Genomic DNA, 23,224 nt, shown 5'->3' with positions numbered 1-23,224 from the left:
CGTGGCTTAGTCAGTGTCTAGGTCAGATCACTACCGTGGCTTAGTCAGTGTCTAGGTCAGATCACTACCGTGGCTTAGTCAGTGTCTAGGTCAGATCACTACCGTGGCTTAGTCAGTGTCTAGGTCAGATCACTACCGTGGCTTAGTCAGTGTCTAGGTCAGATCACTACCGTGGCTTAGTCAGTGTCTAGGTCAGATCACTACCGTGGCTTAGTCAGTGTCTAGGTCAGATCACTACCGTGGCTTAGTCAGTGTCTAGGTCAGATCACTACCGTGGCTTAGTCAGTGTCTAGGTCAGATCACTACCGTGGCTTAGTCAGTGTCTAGGTCAGATCACTACCGTGGCTTAGTCAGTGTCTAGGTCAGATCACTACCGTGGCTTAGTCAGTGTCTAGGTCAGATCACTACCGTGGCTTAGTCAGTGTCTAGGTCAGATCACTACCGTGGCTTAGTCAGTGTCTAGGTCAGATCACTACCGTGGCTTAGTCAGTGTCTAGGTCAGATCACTACCGTGGCTTAGTCAGTGTCTAGGTCAGATCACTACCGTGGCTTAGTCAGTGTCTAGGTCAGATCACTACCGTGGCTTAGTCAGTGTCTAGGTCAGATCACTACCGTGGCTTAGTCAGTGTCTAGGTCAGATCACTACCTTGGCTTAGTCAGTGTCTAGGTCAGATCACTACCGTGGCTTAGTCAGTGTCTAGGTCAGATCACTACCGTGGCTTAGTCAGTGTCTAGGTCAGATCACGAGATCACCATGGTCGGAATAAGAAAAAGGCTTTGTTGTTAGAACCGATGAGCCAGTAAGTACATATGCTAAATGTCTTCTAATGGGGGTTAAGTGATTGAAATAGCTTGTTGTGGTTTCTGGTGCCTCTATTCTTTCTACCATGTAAACGGGTAAACTCATCCCTGGAACTCTTGTCTCTGTGCTGTAGGAGAAGACAGCATAATGAAAGACATGTCGGAGCCCACCGGCTCCACAGCACCCGTCATCCAGCACAGCTCCCTGCCCAGTCCCTCTCCTTCCTCGGGCCCCAACGGCATAAGGATCCGGGCGGCCGCCGAGGCCATGTCTGTGCTGGCCAGGATGGGTCAACACCAGCAGCACCAGCAGAGGAGAGAAGAGAGGGATGGAGGGAGAGATGTGAGGGATGGACCCTCCTCCCACATCATCATGGCCACACATTCACACCACTCTGCCAGATGATGAGCATATCACACACCACAGCCCGGGACTGTACGGTTCACACAGCACCAGGCACCACCCTACATGGGCAGGAGGAGAGCACAGGAGAGGGTAGTGGAGGAAGAGAGCAACCCCCCCCCCAAAAAAAGTAATGCCTTCTTAGTCAAATAAACCTTCTCAGGTGAGCAGAGGAGTAGTTACATGATACAATCCTCCCTCCTCTACTCTCTGCCCATGCTGTGTCAGCCACTTTTGTGTCAGGCCTGGAGCCTTGCTGAAGCTCAGCAACAACAGCCTTCTGGGAATAGACCGGGACGATAGAAGAGGAAGAGCGTCTTGTTCTGTTCAATATGCCATATATAGACTATATACAGGGGCTGGACTCAACACCCCTCGTATTCCCCCCTACAACCCTCTCGCATTGCCTCAGCCTCTATGAACTTCACTGGACTGTAAGGACTGCATAGCGTCGTCCCGAGTGTCGTAACTGTCATTGTGATAAACTCGGACACTCAGACACACATACTCAGCATTAACATTGAGTTGATTCGTGTTTGTTGTTTATCAAGTGATATACCAAAGCCCTGATCACTGCAGGGGTCCATACTATTGTAACAGGGGGTTGTGGCCTTGCTCTCCTGCACATGTTGACACGTTTTATTCACACACAAAAATGGGTTTTAATGATTTAAGCTCCAACTCCATAGATGCAATAGTTTTGTATACTCTAAAATATATTTTCAATTTGATCTGTGGAATCCCTAGCAGTTTTGTAAAAGCGATTTTCATTGAGGATCTGTCGCAGTTGTTCACGAAAAAGCTTGACCTTATTTTTAGCCCTTTATGATGCGTGTGTGTGTGTGTGTGTGTACATCAAGCAGTTTGTTGATTCAAGGTCTGATAAAACAAGATCTGGTTTGGTAGCATTTGACATCTTGTTATATTAGCGTCTTTGTTGTATTCCTGTGCAGCTTTCTTTTACAACTTTATCGGCACATTACTATTTGCAGCTTGGGCCATAGAGAACCAAATGATCTTCTGTGTGACGGAAAGCTGAAAGCTAAAAATAATGTATTTAGTGTACACTCATTTACAAATGATTTATACACTTAAGTGTTTTTCAAAGAAAATCTTTTCACTTTTAGCTTCAGAATTTCTTTGGGACTGCAGGTTTGTGTGACTAAACAAATCCAACCTCCTGTCCTCTGTCTAACCATTTCCTCTCCCGTGCAATTTTTGTATTTATTTGTTTCTAAATGTATGTCATTACCATCTTTTATGAAATCTTATCTGATAGAAAAAGCTTTTCCTAACTGGCCTTTGTCGCCCTCGTCTGTTTTCTGAACCTTCTGGAGGTGGTACCTTTAGTGCTTCAACCTTGCTGCTTTCTGGAGCGTGATGGGCTGCTGTTAAGTCTCCAGGGTCGCGTTCATTAGGTACCAAACACGACAAAACGGACTGAAACAACAAGGCACGTGCTCATTTTCGTTTGCCGTTGCAAAACGTTATGAAACGTTTTCCGTTGAGTGCACTAATGAACACAAACCTGGCTGTTCTTTATTAATGACTCTATCCAAAACAAAGCCATGTTACTCTTTAGCCGAGCGTGTATGTGTGTGTTTTTACAAACAGCACTGACACATCTGGACTCAGACACACACATCGTTTGAAAACGATTTTGCCTTAAATAATCACTTTCGTGCCTCCGACATCCTTCTCAAAGATTGGGTTGCATGAAAAAACCTTATGGTTCTGCCTTAGGAAGAAAAAAAAATGTTTCAGAAATTAAAAGCCATTAGCAATGGGGTAACAACTGATGAGCTTTTTTTTTTACATGGTGAGAATTTTTCGTATTGTAGATGTAAAATGTCACAATGGCGTCTCACCACATTATCATTGTTGTGTGTTGTACACTGCCATCTAGTGGAGTAATTTGACCTTCACCTTCTCTCACAAGGATGGGAAATTTAACTTTGAGGGAAATTCCTTCAGAACTCTTATGGCAGTCTCAGAACAGTTTAAATTCTTCAGGGATCTCCCCCCTATTTAGTTTTAGACATTTCGTTTTTAGAAAAACAAACCACCTAAACAAGCGATTTAATCTTGTTGTTCTGTATTTGTTTAGAACTTCCCCCACCATCTATCTAATGTATGTGTAACCATTTGCAGTGTTTAATCCTGCAGAAATAACTAGGGTATCAGTCCCAAAAACATAAGCGCATGTCTAAATGCACTAAAATATGCAGGTTTATCGTTAATTATTTTCCTTTTTTTTTTTCTCTGTGTCAACTATGGTTTGTCCTGAACACAGGTTCTCTTTCAGTAACATCAAAAGTTATGCTATTTCTTTTGTCTTGATAATGTATTTTATATATAATGGGACTGGTTCCGGATCCAGATTAAGCCGAGTTCTACACTAAAAAGCATGTTCAATGGAGATTCTCAATTGAAGGTACTTCTTAGACCAGAGCTAGATTCAATCTGTGTTCAGGAAACTGGCCCAACAAGGATTGCTACTCAGTAACTACTGACACATCTCACATAACTGAACCGCTTTGTCATTGTACCACAGTCCCAATGGTAAACCCTATTCCCCATTTTATTACACTACTTTTGACCAGGGCTCTGTACTATATAGGGAATAGGGTATGCTACCCTACAGTGACCGTCCCAATGGTTACCCTGTCAGGCGTTGTGTAGTACTCTGAGCTGGCACTAGCTAGCTGTCCCTTTTATAAATAGACGATTGTTCATATGAAATGGAAAAAACTCAACTTTATTTAGCTTTCATATCAGTTAATTGTCATTGGCACTTTGTTCATTCTTTCATTTAAAAAAAATAATTTCTCCAGTATTTTTAAAATTGCGTGCTATTGTCACGAGGACTATATACAAATACTCTGGCATGATAAACGCTTCCTCTGTTATATATTTTTGTGTTGTAATGATAAGATATAGAAATGTATTTGTTTTAGTACATCAATGTCTTTTAGTTTTTTTTCCTATCAAAAAGGCTTAGTGTAACCCAACAGCCGGACGACGCCGGAACCATAGAACTGGAATCATGATTCTACTCCCATGGCTGGAAACTCTGCTCTGTCTGGACTGCCTGTTACTCACAATAACTTATTGTTACATTGTCTTCATGGAAATCGGGTTTTTTTATTTTTATTTTTTTAACCCCTCTCAAAATATGAACAGTTGTTGTGAGCAAGTAACAGAATTGTATAAGAAAAATAACAGTTTTACCTATGAGAAGACCATTTGTTTTGTATTTACATTTTTCATTCACACTCCCATGAAAGAATTGTTGGACTGATCATTTTTAAAATGTTCCTTATTGTACTATACATATCTGTACTAGGCTATATGAATATATTTACTTTTCCATGCATGTCTAAGTGAAACTACTATGAACACTTACCGTGCTGCAGCTTTAATTAAACAAATAACTTAATGAATATCAAACGTTTCTGTAATATTTGATTCAGACAATTTCAACACAACAGATTCTCTCAATTCATTTCAATCTCAATTGAAGGGGTTTTATTGGGATGGGAAACATATGTTTACATCGCCAAAGAAAGTGAAATAAACAATAAAAATGAACAGTAAACATTACACTCACAAGTTCAAAAGGTTTAGAGATGTTTTGAATGTCATTGTCTATACAGTGTTGTAATGATGTGAAAGTACAAAAGGGAAAATAAATATGGTTTGTATTTAAAATGGTGTTTGTTCTTCACTGGTTGCCCTTTTCTTGTGGCAACAGGTCACAAATATTGCTGCTGTGATTGCACACTGTGGTATTTCACCCAGTAGATATGGGAGTTAATCAAAATTGGATTTGTTTGTGGGTCTGTGTAATCTATGGGGAGTGTGTCTAATATGGTCATACATTTGGCAGGAGGTTTGGAAGTGCAGCTCTCTCTGTGTGTGTTACATGTTCACTTAAATGAGTTCTCAATTCTGCAGTAGCCTATCCCTGTACTGAATATTTTTGGCCAACTAATCTGTGCAGTCCTTACTTTATAATTACTACATGCATGCTTGCCACGCGTTGCCATCTGTAACTGCATCAGCGATGTACTGAGGACAATAATGAGAGCATCAACATCAAGGATAAGAGTGACATTTTCCTGGCTCAGAAACAGACTAAGGTGGATACTTGGCATGGGCCAGTGCGCACGTGGTTCTTCGCCACCGAATGATCCTTCCAAATGTACCCCTACTAGCTAACCTCTGGAACACAATTTATTACGTCCCTAACAGACTAAGGGAGTCTTTTTTTTTTTTGACAACTTTTTTCATATTTTCTCTAAGGTGACCCATGGAATCAGCAGGGTGGCCACCTTAATATTGTCTGAAGGAAAAATCCTGATGTTGGAGGCATGCTCATCTTATACCACCCCATACAGACCCAGTTCGATCGACCGTACATCCACACCGCGATATGAAACGTTGATTTGAACATGTGGGTCATGCGGCGCCCCACTCACTGTCTGATTCATATCGCTTGATTTCTGATGATAGTTGCCGATTATATAGACCTGATTGCAATGGTATCGGGTGCTTTTACAGTCCACTCTATGATGCATATGAGATGGTAGACCAGCGAGGCCACACGTTGGTATGATAAGTATATGACTACTCACCCGGGTTATCTTCAGTGTGTCATATACATTAAACTGTACTGATGCAACTGTAGGATTTACAACTGTACCATATAATCCGTTTTATTGTACACAGTTGTAACATCTCTAGATGAACACGAGAGGGAGGACAAGCTGTATGTCTCGATATAGAGCATGTTTTGGGTGCAGTAATTTGCCATGCCGCTAGTGCGATTCTAGTACAGAGATCGCGTGACCGTTAATATTTGCCTTTGGTGAATTCTCCCTCTTATGGCGGAGGGAGCAGTCGGCGCAATGGATTGTCACTTCAATTCAAATGCATATTTCGTGTTTTGAAGGCAGTATTTTGAAATAGAAGAGATTTCGTTTTTACTTAAAGCTCACTTTGTTGTATTCTTTTTACGTCATGGCGGACCGTAGCGTGGATTTTTCCGGTATACCAAAAGAGGTTCGAGACCATTTGGCGGAGTTGGAATTGGAGCTATCGGAAGGTAAGGAGGGTGATGAGGCTAACGTAGGGGAGTGAATTCAAATTCACACCATGTAGCTTGCTAGCTAACCCACACCGGTATCGATCAAATTAGCACTATGTTTATCTTATTGTATAAGGTGAAAAGCAACATTTGAAGCTAATATAGACACACAATCATATTCAGCCAGTAATGTCTGAATGGCTAGCCAGCTAGCAACCTTTTTCTGTTAGCATTGCATTGACAGACAGTAGAAAGAGAATGGCTCGACCGTGGCCGTGGGTTCTCTTGTCTGTGACGGTCTCGTCCTAGTCTAGGTTGAATCATTCAAATCAATCATTTCATAGCTGTTCTATATGTAAAGTAATTGATTAATGTGTATTCCCTTACATATCCACGATTGAATATCAAAGCCACACTTGTCAGAATCATCTGCTAAATTTGCTAATCATGTATCTTCTTGACCATCAACTCACGATTGGTGTCTAGAACCAGTATGTTGCTGTGTTAACCTGAGACTGACGGTGACATTACCCGTCAGTGGATGTATTAATTAATGGAATGTAGGGGTTTCAGTCGAGTAATTCTGCATTGCACAACCTGCTTCTCACTGTGTGGGTTTGTGACTGCAGAATGGTAGATGACAGCCATATATGTATATATTCCATTCCTTTACATAGGATATGTGTGTATTAGGTATTTGTTGTGGAATTGTTAAGATGACTTGTTAGATATTGCTGCACTGTCGGGACAATAAGCACAAGCATTTCGCTACACTCGCAATAAAATATCTGAAAAACATGTGTATGTGACCAATTTGATTTGACAGTCATTGTGATGAAATGTCAGTACTGATACTCATCACCTATTCATACAGTACATTCACCTGTTGTCTCTAGGATTTAAAATGTTGCTATGAGTCAACGTAGTGTAGGACAGGATGTGATATCATACGGCCCTCTGCATGGCTTGACCTGAGAGAGTAACCTTTTCACACACCAATGACATAGGCTTCTTCATTTGCCTAGGCACACTCAATATGAGCTTGAGCTGTGCGTGTGTTAGTTGTGGCAGGGAAGTGTTTGTTGTGTGTGTGGCCACATGTGGCACAGGCCCCCATCCCTCCAACAGCTGCACTATAACATCATTGTTTGTCCCTGGGATGCGTTAAGTAGGATGGAGCGTTGTTAAGCATTTAATGAAACAGAAACAGTTGAAGAACGGCGTGATTATGTCTGCCTATTGATTGATTGTTGTATGGTGTGCTGCACAAGTTTTGCGATGTTTTTTTTTAATGGCCATACTCACCAAATCAGAGGAAACATACCTCAAAAGCCTTAAAGAATGCTCCGCACTGTTTTGTGGAAACGTGTCATTCAGTACAAACTGCCACACACAACGTAACAAACGTTGAACCGAACGCACCCCTGGGGCTGCTGCCTATGTACCTAGACATGGAACACTGGTCACTTTAATAATGTTCAAAAACTGTTTTACCCACTTAATATGTATATACTGTATTCTAATCAAGGCTTATGTACTGAAAGTTCAATGTGTTTTCAGTGCATTTTCAACTCTACTGATAGTTTTGTTACAAAAACTATTTTGTTAAACAGCAAATGTTTCTACTCTGGTCTTGTCATGTGATCTCTAGCCAACGTCTCGCAGATGTGGTGCAGGAAGACCGTGCGGGTAGGCTCGTCTACATAATCAGATTATTATGGATAAGAGCGAGAATATTTGTATTTGCCAAACAGCAGTCAAGCATTGATCATCATGTCACCAGAATCAGACCCTCTATTTATTGGAAAGGAGCATCAAGATCACCATCAACTTTCACCACCCTGTGAAGTTCATCATAACTTATTTAATCTGTAGCCTAATAAACTGTATGGTTTCCCGAGTCGGAGTGGGAGGGACCACACACCATATCATCACGTGACTCCAAGTTTACTTCGATATGATGGTTATTAAATCAATATTTGCTCATTAAAAGCATTTCCACTGCCATTTCTCACATAATTAATTTTACTAACACAAAAAGATCCCACCATGTTGAATGAATAAATGACCTGTCTGCATTTATAAAATTGTACCCGAACTTCCTGTTTCTGTCACAGCTGTTGTGATTTGAAAAAAGACTGTATGACTTTGGATGGAAACGGGGTTACACAGAACCATATTTTGTCCCCCAACCTGCCTTCCCGTGGACATAACAAACACCACCACCACAGAACAGAGCCGCACCGGAGTGGAAATGCCTGTTGGGTTGTTTTAGAGGAGAACAGAGGCAAGCCAAGTGTCCTCTTAAATAACAACACCGTTGTGTGTGTGTTAAGCCCCCAGTGACCAGTGAGGACAATGAGCCTCATTCAGCTGGTCACAGTCATGGTGGCAGTTAGTAAGCCATTCAACTAGACTCTTTGGTTGTGTCCCAAAAATGCCTTTTGGAACCTAGCCTTGGTGTGCTGCAGTGGCATCTTATAGGAAGGAAGGAAGGGAGGGAGGGGTCAGATATAGTTAGGAAGATTGTGTGTTCAAAGCCCCCCTGTGTTGTGTTTGTTAGTGTTCAGCCAGGAGTGACTAGGCGTGACTGACCTGGCCTAGCTAAGTGTTGTTTCTCCTACATGATGGTTGAGAAATGTCCCAACTTTATTTCTCATGGTTGACAGAAGCATTAGGCTTATTTTCTGCTTGTTGAGTTATTTGCCTTCGTCAGCAAGGGTTCATTGAGTTTACTCAGGAATGATACTTTATCGTTGGTGTTTTGGGATACTAAGGCAGGCCTATGACAGAGGTCAGTTGATATTTGAATCTGGTGTTTGTCAGTTGCTGCTTTCATATTGTTCCATAGTTGACTGTTTTCTGCATTTTTCTCTTTTTTTAACATCTTCTGAAACTAGAAGCACAGGAGCTCTGCTGCCGTGTGTGTGGACAATATGATGAGGTCCTGCCTTACCTACTTACTGACTTCAACTACTGCTGCGGTGGCCAGTCCAGATTATTGCCAGTTGCTTCCAATCTAGGCGGGCTAGTGGATCTAGAGAAACACAGACAGAAACAGCTTCAGCCTCAGAGGCATTGAAATGGGGACAGTCTGAAAAATAAGGACATCAGCAGCACATTGCTATGCTATGCTATCATCCAGCCATTTCGTAGCAGTCTATACCTATTTGCTTGGAGCTGTGCTTGACAGAGCGCTCTCTTGCGCAATGTAGCCTAACCAATGGAATAGTCCCCAAAGTGCAAATTCAAACCTCACCCCAATACCTCAAAGTATAATTAAAATTATATTTGAACCCAGGTGACATCCGACTCATTAATCGTCCAACTACAACCATTAGTGACAGCACTGTAGATAAGACATGATGGAGAACAAGAATAAGGAAGGTCCTTAACTTCCACTTCCTTCCCTTGGTCAAGTTGTCTGAACTGAACTGTGTACAACGTGGATGGGATTGAGCCTGCAGTAAAGTACCATGTTATATTTTCCTGCCAGCCAGCCAGAGCCTAGGGGGGTTACTTGAGACAGATGACAGTCTTGTGACTGACAGACCGCTCCTTCCTCTAGTTTTATAACAGCTGATGAGCCTTGTGTTTTGTTCCTGTATCAGACCTGAGTTTAATAAAAGTTGACATCATGGATTGCCTGGTTAAATGGACCAATGGAATAGTCCAAAATCTGTAAACACAGCCCACCTGGGACTCCAGGTAAGCTAGCACAAACACTTGAAGTATTTGAAAGGTTTCAAATAGTATTTGAACCCAGGTCTATGTGGTGTGTATATAGAGGTAGGGTTAAAGTCTCTGGCCATAACTGGTAACAAGGACTTAAAAGCGGAGAGATGCATAATGTCCAGCTTGAAGCTCAGCCAAGCATCCCCCTACTCTCTCTAGGGGATTTAGACTCAACTGGACATGATACTGTGGGCCTTGTTAACTCTTGCACCAGATGTTAGTTGGAACAAGCTCTTTTTGTCTGTGTACTTTTACAGTAGAGCTTTTTGGAACAAGCACTTGTTGTGAGTTCATAGGCTATATAGTAAAGCTTGCACCAATTCAGACCATTATTGAAATGGGCTAGCTAGCCTATATCAAATTGACACGCAGATGTTGTATTCAGGCAAGAGTGCATTTTATGTGACTTTTGTGCCAAGACTCAGGGTTCGATACTGCGACCATCATGATTTATTCTAACAGTAATGTAAATAAACCATCTTCCTTAAGAAGCAATATTTTTTTTCCTCTTCACACAGGAATTGTGTGTGTGTGTGTCAGGGTTCCACATACAGGGAGGTTTTGGAAACCCTCTGGGCCAGTCAATCATCCCCATCAGTGGCCTGCTCGGGCCAATGAAAATAATATTTTAACAATGTGTTTTTTGATCTTGGTTATATAATTGATGAAAAAAAGATTCCTTAAGCTGATGCCAATTTCAATAAAAGGAACTCAATCGGGGTCTCAACTTACTGTTGACAGTTAGAATAATACAATACACAAGGTGCAATTTGGTTGTGCATCAGCAGTCACTCCATTAGCCCATGTCAGCAATTTATTTTTGATTGGTAAGTTAGTCTAGCGGCCAACTAGCTACATTTATAGTAAGTATGGTCAAATTACCGACCTGGGTTAGGACCATTTGATCATCTGTTATGATATTAAAAACATTTGCCTCCACCCTATGGTAAAATGTGTAGCATTGCAGGAAATGTGCTGTAAAACTGCATTTTCTGCTCGCTGCCCCATGACAAAATTTGTAGAATTGCAGCCAAACTTGCTTCAAATGGCAACATTATCACTACGCCACATGGCAAAATGTTTAGAATTGCAGGAAATTAACTTTAAAAGGTCATATTTGTCTCTTCGCTGCCACGAGGAGATTGCTAACAGATTGTAGTTGGGTGGAGGTAAGAACGACAGTGAAAGATGTTCCAAGTTATATCTACCAGTAAATGCTAATAAAATAATGGGTATGCAAAACATATATTTAAAAAGTTTAAAGTCTAGGTTGAATATTTGCGACGCGCAATTCCGTCATCATGGAATAGCCTGCCTTGAAAATCAGACATTTCCTCTAGGCTATGGTCCTTGAAAAGTCTTGAAGTTCTACTGCTCCAATATAATTATTCTGTGATTTAATTTCTGACCGTTTTTTGAGAGATGAAGGGGCTGTCGTTTGTTTCCTGTCATTTCAATTGAAGGGTATTGCGTTAGTCTGTTGCTGTAAAACCATGTGTTGTCATCAACTTTGTTTCTCCTTTTTAAAACATGATACAGTGACCACTCAATAACTCATCAACATCTCAAATGGCAAGACTTACCAATGTCTGTATGAACCCTGTGTAGGCTACTTGCTCGCCTGCAAATGAAAGATGATAATCACCTGCTATTGAAATGATGCAAATATCGGTCACTTTCCTGTCAGCTCTTGAACCGGGCCAGTATTTTCTTCATTCGGGCCAGTAGCTTTCAGTTAGCACTGGCCCGGTGTGCCACTGGCAAATGTACCTGAATGTCGATCCCTTCTGTGTGCAGTACGCGTAGGGCCTATGTGTCTACCACTTCGTGTAGCCATTACAGCCTGTTTTTGGGTAGATGGAAAGGCCTGGTAGAATCATAATTATTTGTCTCAATCCAGTTCCCACTTGTTTCAAAAACACCATCACAAGTGCACTACAGAAACCACTCTAGCCAAACACAAGGTCTTAGATTTTTCCCAGACTATAAAAATGGTCCCCAAATGTGGTCTAAGCATTGTTGTGGACTTAGAGCATCCAATTGAGTTGTTTTTCCTATACAATTTGAGAGAACCTGAATCACAATAAAAAATAAAAAAATGGGTATCAAGTATATCTTTTTAATTCTGCCTTCTAGAGGATTTTGCAGAAAATAGCACGTCACTTTGAAATCTGCGATAAATACAATTTTTTTCCCCCTTTGCTTTTACAAAGTGCTGAGCGATTAGTGTTTTTTGAGGTTGTTTCTGTTTGATAAAAAAATGAATCGGTACGGATAATAAAAAATGCATTATGAAATGACATTACAATGATTTTAGAGCTTTTTAATGGGAATTCCAAAGCCAAAAATAGGGAACATTAGATTTCCAAAACATTGAAGATATTCCATTGTTTCTGTCATGTCCACATTGGGTAGAATCCAATAGAAAGATTATATTTTTATGAAATAATAACATATTTTAGTTTTATTACTTAGTTTTTATTTGACATTATTTAAAAAAATTCTTTATAGTCATCTCTGTTCAGGCAGTAGCAGCCATCCTGCCGTACCATCTAATGTTCATCTATGTGCCCGCATTATGTACTGTGTGTAGCCTGACTAGGTATACTGCAGAGCTGTCTGACAATCATTTGACTAGTTCTTCAAAGTAGATAAGGCACACTTTCACTAACTGTCTGTCCCTCTGGTCGTTATATACATTCCTCTCTCATACGGTCTGTATGTATTTAACCTAATACAGGCGTAAAAGTGTATCTGTCCAGAGATCTGTATATAATGACGATGTTCCTGTCCCCTCCCCAAAGGTGGGAATGCAGGCGACAGGCTTCGATCCAAAATAAGCCCATAGAAACAGATTCCCTCTTCCTCTCTGATGTCTGCCCCAGATGGAGAAAAAAAACGGTGCAATGGATTCTAGATGTTCTTTTATACGTTATGACTTTACTTGCATAAACTGTGGATGGAAACACGGCCAATGTACACTGAACAAAAATATAAACACAACATGTAAAGTGTTGGTCAGATGTTTCGTGAGCTGAAATAGAAGATCCCAGATATTTTCCATATGCACAACAAGATTATTTCTCAAAAATGTTGGACACAAATTTGTTTACATCCCTGTTAGTGAGCATTTCTCTTTTTCTCTACTGTGAATAGTTCATGATGTTTCCCATCCCATGTTTCTCCTTGGGGTGGGCAAAGGGCTGAATAATTCACATACTCTCAATTTTCTATTTTTTTATTTAACCTTTATTTAACTAGGCAAGTCGGTTAAGAACAAATTCTTATTTACAATGACGGGCCTAGGAACTGCCTTGTTCTGGGGCAGATTGTATTTTTTTTTACCTTGTCAGCTTGGGGGTTCGGCTCTCACCGCTCGACTCTGTCCCAGGAGGCACGGCCGTCACCGCTCGACTCTGTCCCAGGAGGCACGGCCGTCACCGCTCGACTCTGTCCCAGGAGGCACGGCTGTCACCCCTCGTTTCTGTCCCAGGTGGCACGGCCGTCACCACTCGTCTCTGTCCCAGGAGGCACGGCCGTCACCACTCGTCTCTGTCCCAGGAGGCACGGCCGTCACCACTCGTCTCTGTCCCAGGAGGCACGGCCGTCACCGCTCGTCTCTGTCCCAGGAGGCACGGCCGTCACCGCTCGTCTCTGTCCCAGGAGGCACGGCCGTCACCGCTCGACTCTGTCCCAGGAGGCACGGCCGTCACCGCTCGACTCTGTCCCAGGAGGCACGGCCGTCACCGCTCGACTCTGTCCCAGGAGGCACGGCCGTCACCGCTCGACTCTGTCCCAGGAGGCACGGCCGTCACCGCTCGACTCTGTCCCAGGAGGCACGGCCGTCACCGCTCGACTCTGTCCCGGGAGGCACGGCCGTCACCGCTCGACTCTGTCCCAGGAGGCACGGCCGACAAGGAATGGGTTCCTCCTGGAAGAGGCACTTGGGTCATGTTGAGTCGACAGGGAATGGGTTCCTCCTGGAAGAGGCACTTGGGTCATGTTGAGTAGACAGGGAATGGGTTCCTCCTGGAAGAGGCACTTGGGTCATGTTGAGTCGACAGGGAATGGGTTCCTCCTGGAAGAGGCAATTGGGTCATGTTGAGTCGACAGGGAATGGGTTCCTCCTGGAAGAGGCAATTGGGTCATGTTGAGTCGACAGGGAATGGGTTCCTCCTGGAAGAGGCACTTGGGTCATGTTGAGTCGACAGGGAATGGGTAGGAGGAGGAGTTAACTCAGGTTGGATAAGTTCAGGTTGTCTCCAGTTTCCTTTCAAATTGATAACGACCCAGCTCTTCTTGGATACAAATCTTGATCGGTAGCTTGCAGATTCACACGCTTCAAAACGCCACTACAGAATATTGCTCTAGCTTCGTTGTTGTAACATGAGACCGGAGACATTCTCTCTTGGCCTAGGTTAAATCAGATTGACAAAGCATGACTTTCCACATGTTTAGAGACTGGGTATATATTCTCACTGTTAAACCATGCATGAAGTTAGCATTCGGCCTAATCACTGCATTTAGGCTCAGCGTCTCCCCTTCAGGGCAAAGCTAGGTCAGTCCCAGCAGAGTGACAGAACCTGTTCTCTGGGACGATCACTGTGGAGCTGCACCTGTTTCACATGAATGTTTCATAGAGTTATGTCAGGTGTTAAATTGGGGGGGGGGGGGTGACATTGGATTCACTCTGTCTTAAAGGAATACTGGGAGATTCTGTTCTACGTACCTGGAGTCAGATGAATTAGTGGTTACCATGTTTGTATGAAGGACGTTAGTGGTAGTTTCGCGAGCCAATGCTAACTAGCGTTAGCGCAATGACTGGAAGTCTACAGGTACGGTACCTCGGCTTGTTGTGTTGACTTGAGAGTAAACTAAACCCGGGAGTGGGCAGAATACATCAGCCCATTCAATATTTTTGTTGTGGGCAAACAAAAAACATTCCAGGCCTCTCTTGAACATCTCAAACTAGTAGTATGTTTTATAATGGACCTATATCGAGTGGTGCGTTTTAATGGACCTATATCGAGTGGTGCGTTGTAATGGACCTATATCGAGTGGTGCGTTGGAATGGACTTATATCGAGCGGTGCGTTGGAATGGACCTATATCGAGCGGTGCGTTGGAATGGACCTATATCGAGTGGTGCGTTTGGAATGGACCTATATCGAGTGGTGCGTTTGGAATGGACCTATATCGAGTGGTGCGTTTGGAATGGACCTATATCGAGTGGTGCGTTTGGAAAGGACCTATATCGAGTGGTGCGTTTGGAATGGACCTATATCGAGTGGTGCGTTTGGAATGGACCTATATCGAGTGGTGCGTTGGAATGGACCTATATCGAGTGGTGCGTTGGAATGGACCTATATCGAGTGGTGCGTTGGAATGGACCTATATCGAGTGGTGCGTTGGAATGGACCTATATCGAGTGGTGCGTTGGAATGGACCTATATCGAGTGGTGCGTTGGAATGGACCTATATCGAGTGGCGCGTTGGAATGGACCTATATCGAGTGGCGCGTTGGAATGGACCTATATCGAGTGGTGCGTTTGGAATGGACCTATATCGAGTGGTGCGTTTGGAATGGACCTATATCGAGTGGTGCGTTGGAATTGATTATGACAAACAAGTTGCTCCCAAAAAATTCTGTGACCCTATGTTGAATTCCGAAATACTTATGTGGCCCTCGAGCCAAAACGTTTTCCCACCCCTGTGCTAAACCAAACTGCCTTGGAGTCAGTCAGAGGCCCAGCGGATTCCTGTAGGCATGTGCTGACACCTACCACCACTATAACCACTAGATGCCGATCACTCTCTCACACCCAGATTTTACAAGTTACAAATCTATCATCACTGCAGAGAGGAGAGGCATTGTGTTACTAAAATGCAACTGTCACGTTCTCTGATTTACATGTCTCAGACAGCAGGGAGGGTCAGTGTGACATTGAGGCCCATCAGGTAGTCTGATTTCAGATGTGTCCATGTAAACAGCATTATTATGGAAATCGTTATTTTTGCCAAGCATGTAAACGTTTAAATCCAACTATAATATTCATCTGACTCTTCCCAATCGGGGCAGGTAAAATTAGCACCTGCCAAATGCGGGTAGAATTTTGCATTATCTGGTAAGATGTCTATTTCATCAGCCACGTTGGTGGGTGGTCAGGGCTCCACAGTGCGAGCATTTCACTCACATTTCTGAATACGAGTAGTCACATTTATAGTCAAATAAATGCTGCAGTAGCTGTTTTCAAATCATTTTTGCTGTTTTGTTTCATAGCTGATAAACTATAGCCAATTCCACCTTGTGCTGAATCACTGCCTGGCCTGGGGCTAATTGGTCTAATTTACTTTAAACGAAAGTCTACTGAAGTGAGACTTGGTCCTTGTGTTTCTTGGCTATTTAATTAGTTTTGTTCACAAGCTTGGTTGTTTTTCTCTGTTTCAGTTTCAACTTTAAAAATTACAAAGCATGCTCATCTGTTTTGGTGGGTTTTGTTGGAGTAATTTTTACAGCATTTAAATTGTATTTTGGCTGGTAAAAAAAAACATCAGTGGCTGGTAGATTTTAGAGTGTACCTGTCACTGTGGCTGGTGGACCAAAAAGTACATTTTATGCCATGTTCACAAAAATCACATTATTGTGTGCATGTAGCCTTACTCAATGACTGTATCCCAAATACAATCTATTCTCCTATATAGTGCACTACTTTTGACCAGAGCCCTATGGTGCCGTTTGAGGGTCACCCAATGGCTCTATAAACTACAGCCTTGTTGTCTTTGCCTGGGTTGTGTTCTTTAGGGCATGTACCGTAAACAAAACATTTAAATCCGTGTGCATCAGAAAGCAAAAACTAGACCTAGTTTGTAGTCCATCCCTGTTTCGGTCCGTTTTGTTCCATTTGGTGCCTAATGAACATGACCCTGTTGTCAGAATGTGCCAACCGATAATGTTCTGGAATCTATCTGCCCCTCCAGCGTCCTGTTATCCTCGCACACTCGCTCTCTCTCTCTCTCTCCCTCCCTTTCTCATCCTCTCTTTCTTGCCCCTCCCTCTTGGTCTTTGTCTCCCAAACAGTGGGCTAGGCTCCCTGGATGTGGTCATTAGTGTGAATTGTTTGAGAGGGTGTGGAGAGAGCACTGAGCATTTTCTCAGCAGTTGGTCACTTTCTAAATATGAAACCAGTGCGTATGTCATGGGTTTTAGCCATGTCTGAATGGATGCTGGACAACACACTGGACTGTGAGCTTGTTGATATGTGTAAAGGAATCCTGTGGCTGATTTCAACAATGTTTTATCTCTCTCAATCCCTATTGACCTATGGTTTGTTACTGGGTTTGTGTAATTTCATGTGTACTTCATGGGTTTTAGGGCTGATTTTGATAGCCAAGAAAGTTTAGACACTACACAACCTGTGTAGCTTATATGCCTAGGGAAAATCTTTAGGAATCTGTTGGTTGTGATTTCAACAATGTTGTTATCTTTCTACTGTAAGCCACTTCCTTCCCTGGGGATAAATTTTTAGGAATTCACTTGTTGATTTCAACAAAGTTGTAAGTCTTTATGGACTGATGTTCCCTTACAGGGTTTGAAAATTCAGTCCTCGGCTCTGATCCTTATCCTTTATGTCGGCCTCAGAGGTGTGTGTGTGTGTGTGTGTGTGTACCCCCCCCCCCCATAATTCAACTCTCCAGAGAACAAAGGGAATGGAACCACTGAATGGATGTGGTTTAAAAAGGCAGGAAAGGTTCAGTAGGCTGGAGCATTGTACTGTACAACATACATGATTTGTTTTAGCCTTACATTGGTTGGAATAGGAGGGTTCATATTGTATAGTAACAACATGTACAGCCTAACTTGTGTAACATTTGAAGTATGCCTAGAGGAAATGTCTGATCATCAGTAGTGACAATTTAGTCCAGTCTTAGTCGCTTCCTGAATACCAGCTGGTCATGTTATTGTCAGCTAGTGTAGTCTTAGTGTTGTTGTAGTGGGTTGTGTTATGTAGTAGCCAGTGGTAGTCTTAGTACTGTTGTAGTGGGTTGTGTTATGTAGTAGCCAGTGGTAGTCTTAGTGCTGTTGTAGTGGGTTGTGTTATGTAGTAGCCAGTGGTAGTCTTAGTGCTGTTGTAGTGGGTTGTGTTATGTATTAGCCAGTGGTAGTCTTAGTGCTGTTGTATTGGGTTGTGTTATGTAGTCTTAGTGCTGTTGTAGTGGGTTGTGTTATGTAGTAGCCAGTGGTAGTCTTAGTGCTGTTGTAGTGGGTTGTGTTATGTAGTCTTAGTGCTGTTGTAGTAGGTTGTGTTATGTGGTAGTCTGTTGTAGTGGGTTGTGTTATGTAGTAGCCAGTGGTAGTCTATTGTAGTGGGTTGTGTTATGTAGTAGCCAGTGGTAGTCTATTGTAGTGGGTTGTGTTATGTAGTAGCCAGTGGTAGTCTATTGTAGTAGCCAGTGGTAGTCTATTGTAGTGGGTTATGTTTAGAGGTCGACCGATTTATGATTTTTCAACGCCGATACCGATTTAGAGGACCAAAAATAGCTGATTACCGATTAATCGGACGATTTAAAAGAAGAAGAAAAAAGTTTTAATAATAAAAATTCATTAATATATATATATATATTATTTATTTATTTGTAATAATGACAATTACAATGCTTTATGAACATTTATTTTAAATTGATTTTTATTGATGTATTATATTAAGTTATCAACCTCAAATAAATAATGAAAGGAGAAGTAAAAGTGCAATATGTGCTAACGTTTCAGTTCCTGGCTCAGAACATGAGAACATATGAAAGCTGGTGGTTCCTTGCTCAGAACATGAGAACATAAGAAAGCTGGTGGTTCCTGGCTCAGAACATGAGAACATATGAAAGCTGGTGGTTCCTTGCTCAGAACATGAGAACATATGAAAGCTGGTGGTTCCTGGCTCAGAACATGAGAACATATGAAAGCTGGTGGTTCCTGGCTCAGAACATGAGAACATATGAAAGCTGGTGGTTCCTTGCTCAGAACATGAGAACATATGAAAGCTGGTGGTTCCTGGCTCAGAACATGAGAACATATGAAAGCTGGTGGTTCCTGGCTCAGAACATGAGAACATATGAAAGCTGGTGGTTCCTGGCTCAGAACATGAGAACATATGAAAGCTGGTGGTTCCTTGCTCAGAACATGAGAACATATGAAAGCTGGTGGTTCCTTGCTCAGAACATGAGAACCTATGAAAGCTGGTGGTTCCTTGCTCAGAACATGAGAACCTATGAAAGCTGGTGGTTCCTTGCTCAGAACATGAGAACATATGAAAGCTGGTGGTTCCTTGCTCAGAACATGAGAACATATGAAAGCTGGTGGTTCCTTGCTCAGAACATGAGAACATATGAAAGCTGGTGGTTCCTTGCTCAGAACATGAGAACATATGAAAGCTGGTGGTTCCTTGCTCAGAACATGAGAACATATGAAAGCTGGTGGTTCCTTGCTCAGAACATGAGAACATATGAAAGCTGGTGGTTCCTTGCTCAGAACATGAGAACATATGAAAGCTGGTGGTTCCTTGCTCAGAACATGAGAACATATGAAAGCTGGTGGTTCCTTGCTCAGAACATGAGAACATATGAAAGCTGGTGGTTCCTTGCTCAGAACATGAGAACATATGAAAGCTGGTGGTTCCTTGCTCAGAACATGAGAACATATGAAAGCTGGTGGTTCCTTGCTCAGAACATGAGAACATATGAAAGCTGGTGGTTCCTTTTAACATGAGACCATAATATTCCAAGGTAAGCAGTTTTAGGTTAATATTTTTATTTATTTATTTATTTCACCTTTATTTAACCAGGTAGGCAAGTTGAGAACAAGTTCTCATTTACAATTGCGACCTGGCCAAGATAAAGCAAAGCAGTTCGACAGATACAACGACACAGAGTTACACATGGAGTAAAACAAACATACAGTCAATAATACAGTATAAACAAGTCTATATACAATGTGAGCAAATGAGGTGAGAAGGGAGGTAAAGGCAAAAAAGGCCATGGTGGCAAAGTAAATACAATATAGCAAGTAAAACACTGGAATGGTAGTTTTGCAATGGAAGAATGTGCAAAGTAGAAATAAAAATAATGGGGTGCAAAGGAGCAAAATAAATAAATTAAATACAGTTGGGAAAGAGGTAGTTGTTTGGGCTAAATTATAGGTGGGCTATGTACAGGTGCAGTAATCTGTAAGATGCTTTGACAGTTGGTGCTAAAAGCTAGTGAGGGAGATAAGTGTTTCCAGTTTCAGAGATTTTTGTAGTTCGTTCCAGTCATTGGCAGCAGAGAACTGGAAGGAGAGGCGGCCAAAGAAAGAATTGGTTTTGGGGGTGACTAGAGAGATATACCTGCTGGAGCGTGTGCTACAGGTGGGAGATGCGATGGTGACCAGCGAGCTGAGATAAGGGGGGACTTTACCTAGCAGGGTCTTGTAGATGACATGGAGCCAGTGGGTTTGGCGACGAGTATGAAGCGAGGGCCAGCCAACGAGAGCGTACAGGTCGCAATGGTATAGTATTATAGTAATAAATAAATATAGTATTTATAGGACTATTTCTCTCTATACCATTTGTATGGTAACACACAGAAATACGAGCCTTTGGTCATTAATATAGTCGAATCCGGAAACTATCATTTCGAAAACAAAACGTTTATTATTTCAAATATGGGACCGTTCGGTATTTTATCTAACGGGTGGCATCCATCAGTCTAAGTATTCCTGTTACATTGCACTACCTTAAATGTTTTGTCATAATTACGTACAATTCTGGCAAATTAGTTCACAATGAGCCAGGCTGCCCAAACCGCTGCATATACCCTGAATCTGCGTGCAATGAACGCAAGAGAAGTGACACAATTTCACCTGGTTAATATTGCCTGCTAACCTGGATTTCTTTTAGCTAAATATGCAGGTTTAAAAATCTATACTTCTGTTTATTGATTTTAATGAAAGGCGTTGGTGTTTATGGTTAGGTATGGTTTCTACTGCATTCGCGTAACAGGCAGTCTCCTCGTGGAGTGCAATGAGAGGCAGGTGGTTAGAGCGTTGGACTAGTTAACCATAAGGTTGCAAGATTGATTCCCCGAGCTGACAAGGTGAAAATCTGTCGTTCTGCCCCTGAACAAGGCAGTTAACCCACCATTCCTTGGCCGTCATTGAAAATAGGAATGTGTTGTCACGATATGTCATCGGGGTCTGGCTGCCATGTTTACTGAGACCACTCCAGATTAGGCATGGTTTATGAGCAGTAGACCCCAGCTATGATGGGGCGTGGGAGAGAGGAGAGGCCTGCTCTGTTCTGCACCTGACTCTAGGCTGCAGTGACCTAGCCAGGCTATAGGAAGGGAGAAATCTCTCAAATTCTCCTCCTCCCACTCCATCCTCAACCCCTGCAGTGCAGCACAGCAGATTCCCAGGCTCTCACTTCAGCAAATTCCACTCATCTACAGCTCAAGACGACTCCTCCACTCGGCCCTGCATCATTCTACCAATCATCCACAACTCCATTTGAATAGGAGTTTCCATCCCTCCACACTTTACTGTTCATCCTCCAGTCCCACTTTCCCACACTGTCAACACGTTTCCTCAACACAAAAACCGTTGATCATTGTTTTCTCACAGATGCTTACATGACTAGCCTGAGCCTTCTTCTGGATAATAATCCACTTCCACTTCATTATTACTTGCATATCTTGTAAATTGCTGAGTCAGTCATTAAAGGTTTAGAATGTAACTAAATGCACCTTCTTGCTTGCTGCTATACCCGTTGTCTAACTGTTCGCCTTCTAGCAGCTGGGTGAATAATGGTGATTGCAACCTTTCGGTTACTAGTCCAACGCTCTAACCACTAGGCGACGCTGCCACCCCATTAGCCTGCATTGAGGCCTACCACTAGGCCTACTGTCACCCCATAGCCCTCTCTCTAGTATTCTTGCAGGTCCAGACAATACGCAGCCCTGTGGGACAGACACGCAGCCCTGTGGGACGGACAGACCTAGGTCTAATCTAACACTTCCACACAAGCAGCACAGGTGTGGGGAATCCATCTCTTAAGGGGGAGTTATGTAATGCTGCCAGACTGCATGGCAGTGAAGTGTTTCGTCATAGCTCGGTCATCTAAGTGTGACACCACTAGTGAAATATTATGACTCACCCCCCCCCCCCCCCCCCTTATCCTTCCCCCTCCGTTTTGGGCGATCCTCTGCGAACCACATCAACTCGGAGTACTACCCCACAGAGGATGACCACCCCCAGGTAGTGAAGGTAGGAAACAACACCTCCACTTCGCTGATCCTCAACACAGGGGCCCCACAAGGATGCTGTACTCCCTGTTCACCCATGACTGCGTGGCCACACACGTCACCAACTCAATCATCACGTTTGCAGACGACACAACAGTGGTAGGCCCGATTACCAACAATGACGAGACAGCCTACAGGGAGGAGGTGAGAGCCCTGGCGGAGTGGTGTCAGGAAAATAACCTCTCCCTCAACGTCAACAAAACGAAGGAGCTGATCGTGGACTTCAGGAAATGCTCGAGGGAGCACGCCCTTATCCACATTGACAGGAACGCAGTGGGGAAGGTGGAAAGCTTCAAGTTCCTCTGCATACACATCACTGACAATCTGAAATGATTCACCCACACTGTGTGGTGAAGAAGGGGCAACAGCGCCTCTTCAACCTCAGGAGGCTGAAGAAATTAGACTTGGCCCCTAAGACAATTGAGAGCATCCTGTCGGACTGTATCTCCGCCTGGTACGGCAACTGCACCGCCCACAAGCAGGGCTCTCCAGAGGATGGTAGGATCTGCCCAACACATCACCGGGGACACTGCCTGTTCTCCAGGACACCTACAGCACCCGATGTTACAGGAAGACCAAAAAGATCATCGACCACGCGAGCCACTGCCTGTTCACCTCGCTATCATCCAGAAGGCGAGGTTAGTACAGGAGCATCAAACCTGGGACAGAGAGAATGAAAAACAGCTTCTATCTCAAGGCCATCCGACTGTTAAATAGCCATCACTAGCCGGCTACCACCCGACTACTCAACCCTGCGCCTTAGAGGCTGCTGCCCTATATACATAGAAATGGAAACACTGGCCACTTTAATAATGGAACACTAGTCACTTTAATAATGTTTACGTACTGCTTTACTCCTCTCATCTGTAT

The 23,224-nt window shown here is 43.0% G+C and overlaps 2 protein-coding genes across 6 annotated transcripts in view; both read left to right on the top strand.

Moving 5' to 3' along the window:
• Nucleotides 1–4,647, top strand: part of LOC109908336 (cyclic AMP-dependent transcription factor ATF-7) — a 41,100-nt gene extending 36,453 nt beyond the window's left edge. For all 4 annotated transcript variants that reach the window (XM_031794672.1, XM_020506971.2, XM_031794671.1 and 1 more), the window contains exon 12: nucleotides 936–4,647. In XM_031794672.1, the coding sequence (XP_031650532.1) occupies nucleotides 936–1,207 (272 nt within the window). In that variant the 3' untranslated portion in view covers nucleotides 1,208–4,647. The remainder of the gene's footprint in view (nucleotides 1–935) is intronic.
• Nucleotides 4,648–6,022: 1,375 nt separating this feature from the next.
• Nucleotides 6,023–23,224, top strand: part of LOC109907080 (disco-interacting protein 2 homolog B-A) — an 88,760-nt gene continuing 71,558 nt past the window's right edge. The window contains exon 1 of one of the 2 annotated variants that reach the window (XM_031794670.1): nucleotides 6,023–6,311. In XM_031794670.1, coding sequence (XP_031650530.1) covers nucleotides 6,227–6,311 — 85 coding nt within the window. In that variant the 5' untranslated portion in view covers nucleotides 6,023–6,226. The remainder of the gene's footprint in view (nucleotides 6,312–23,224) is intronic. The other variant, XM_031794669.1, reaches the window with a different exon arrangement.

The sequence above is a fragment of the Oncorhynchus kisutch genome, linkage group LG17 (assembly GCF_002021735.2).
Source record: "Oncorhynchus kisutch isolate 150728-3 linkage group LG17, Okis_V2, whole genome shotgun sequence".
Taxonomy (NCBI): Eukaryota; Metazoa; Chordata; class Actinopteri; order Salmoniformes; family Salmonidae; genus Oncorhynchus; species Oncorhynchus kisutch.
The sequence above is the reverse complement of the archived record's forward strand: the minus strand, read 5'-3'. Positions and strand labels throughout refer to the sequence as shown.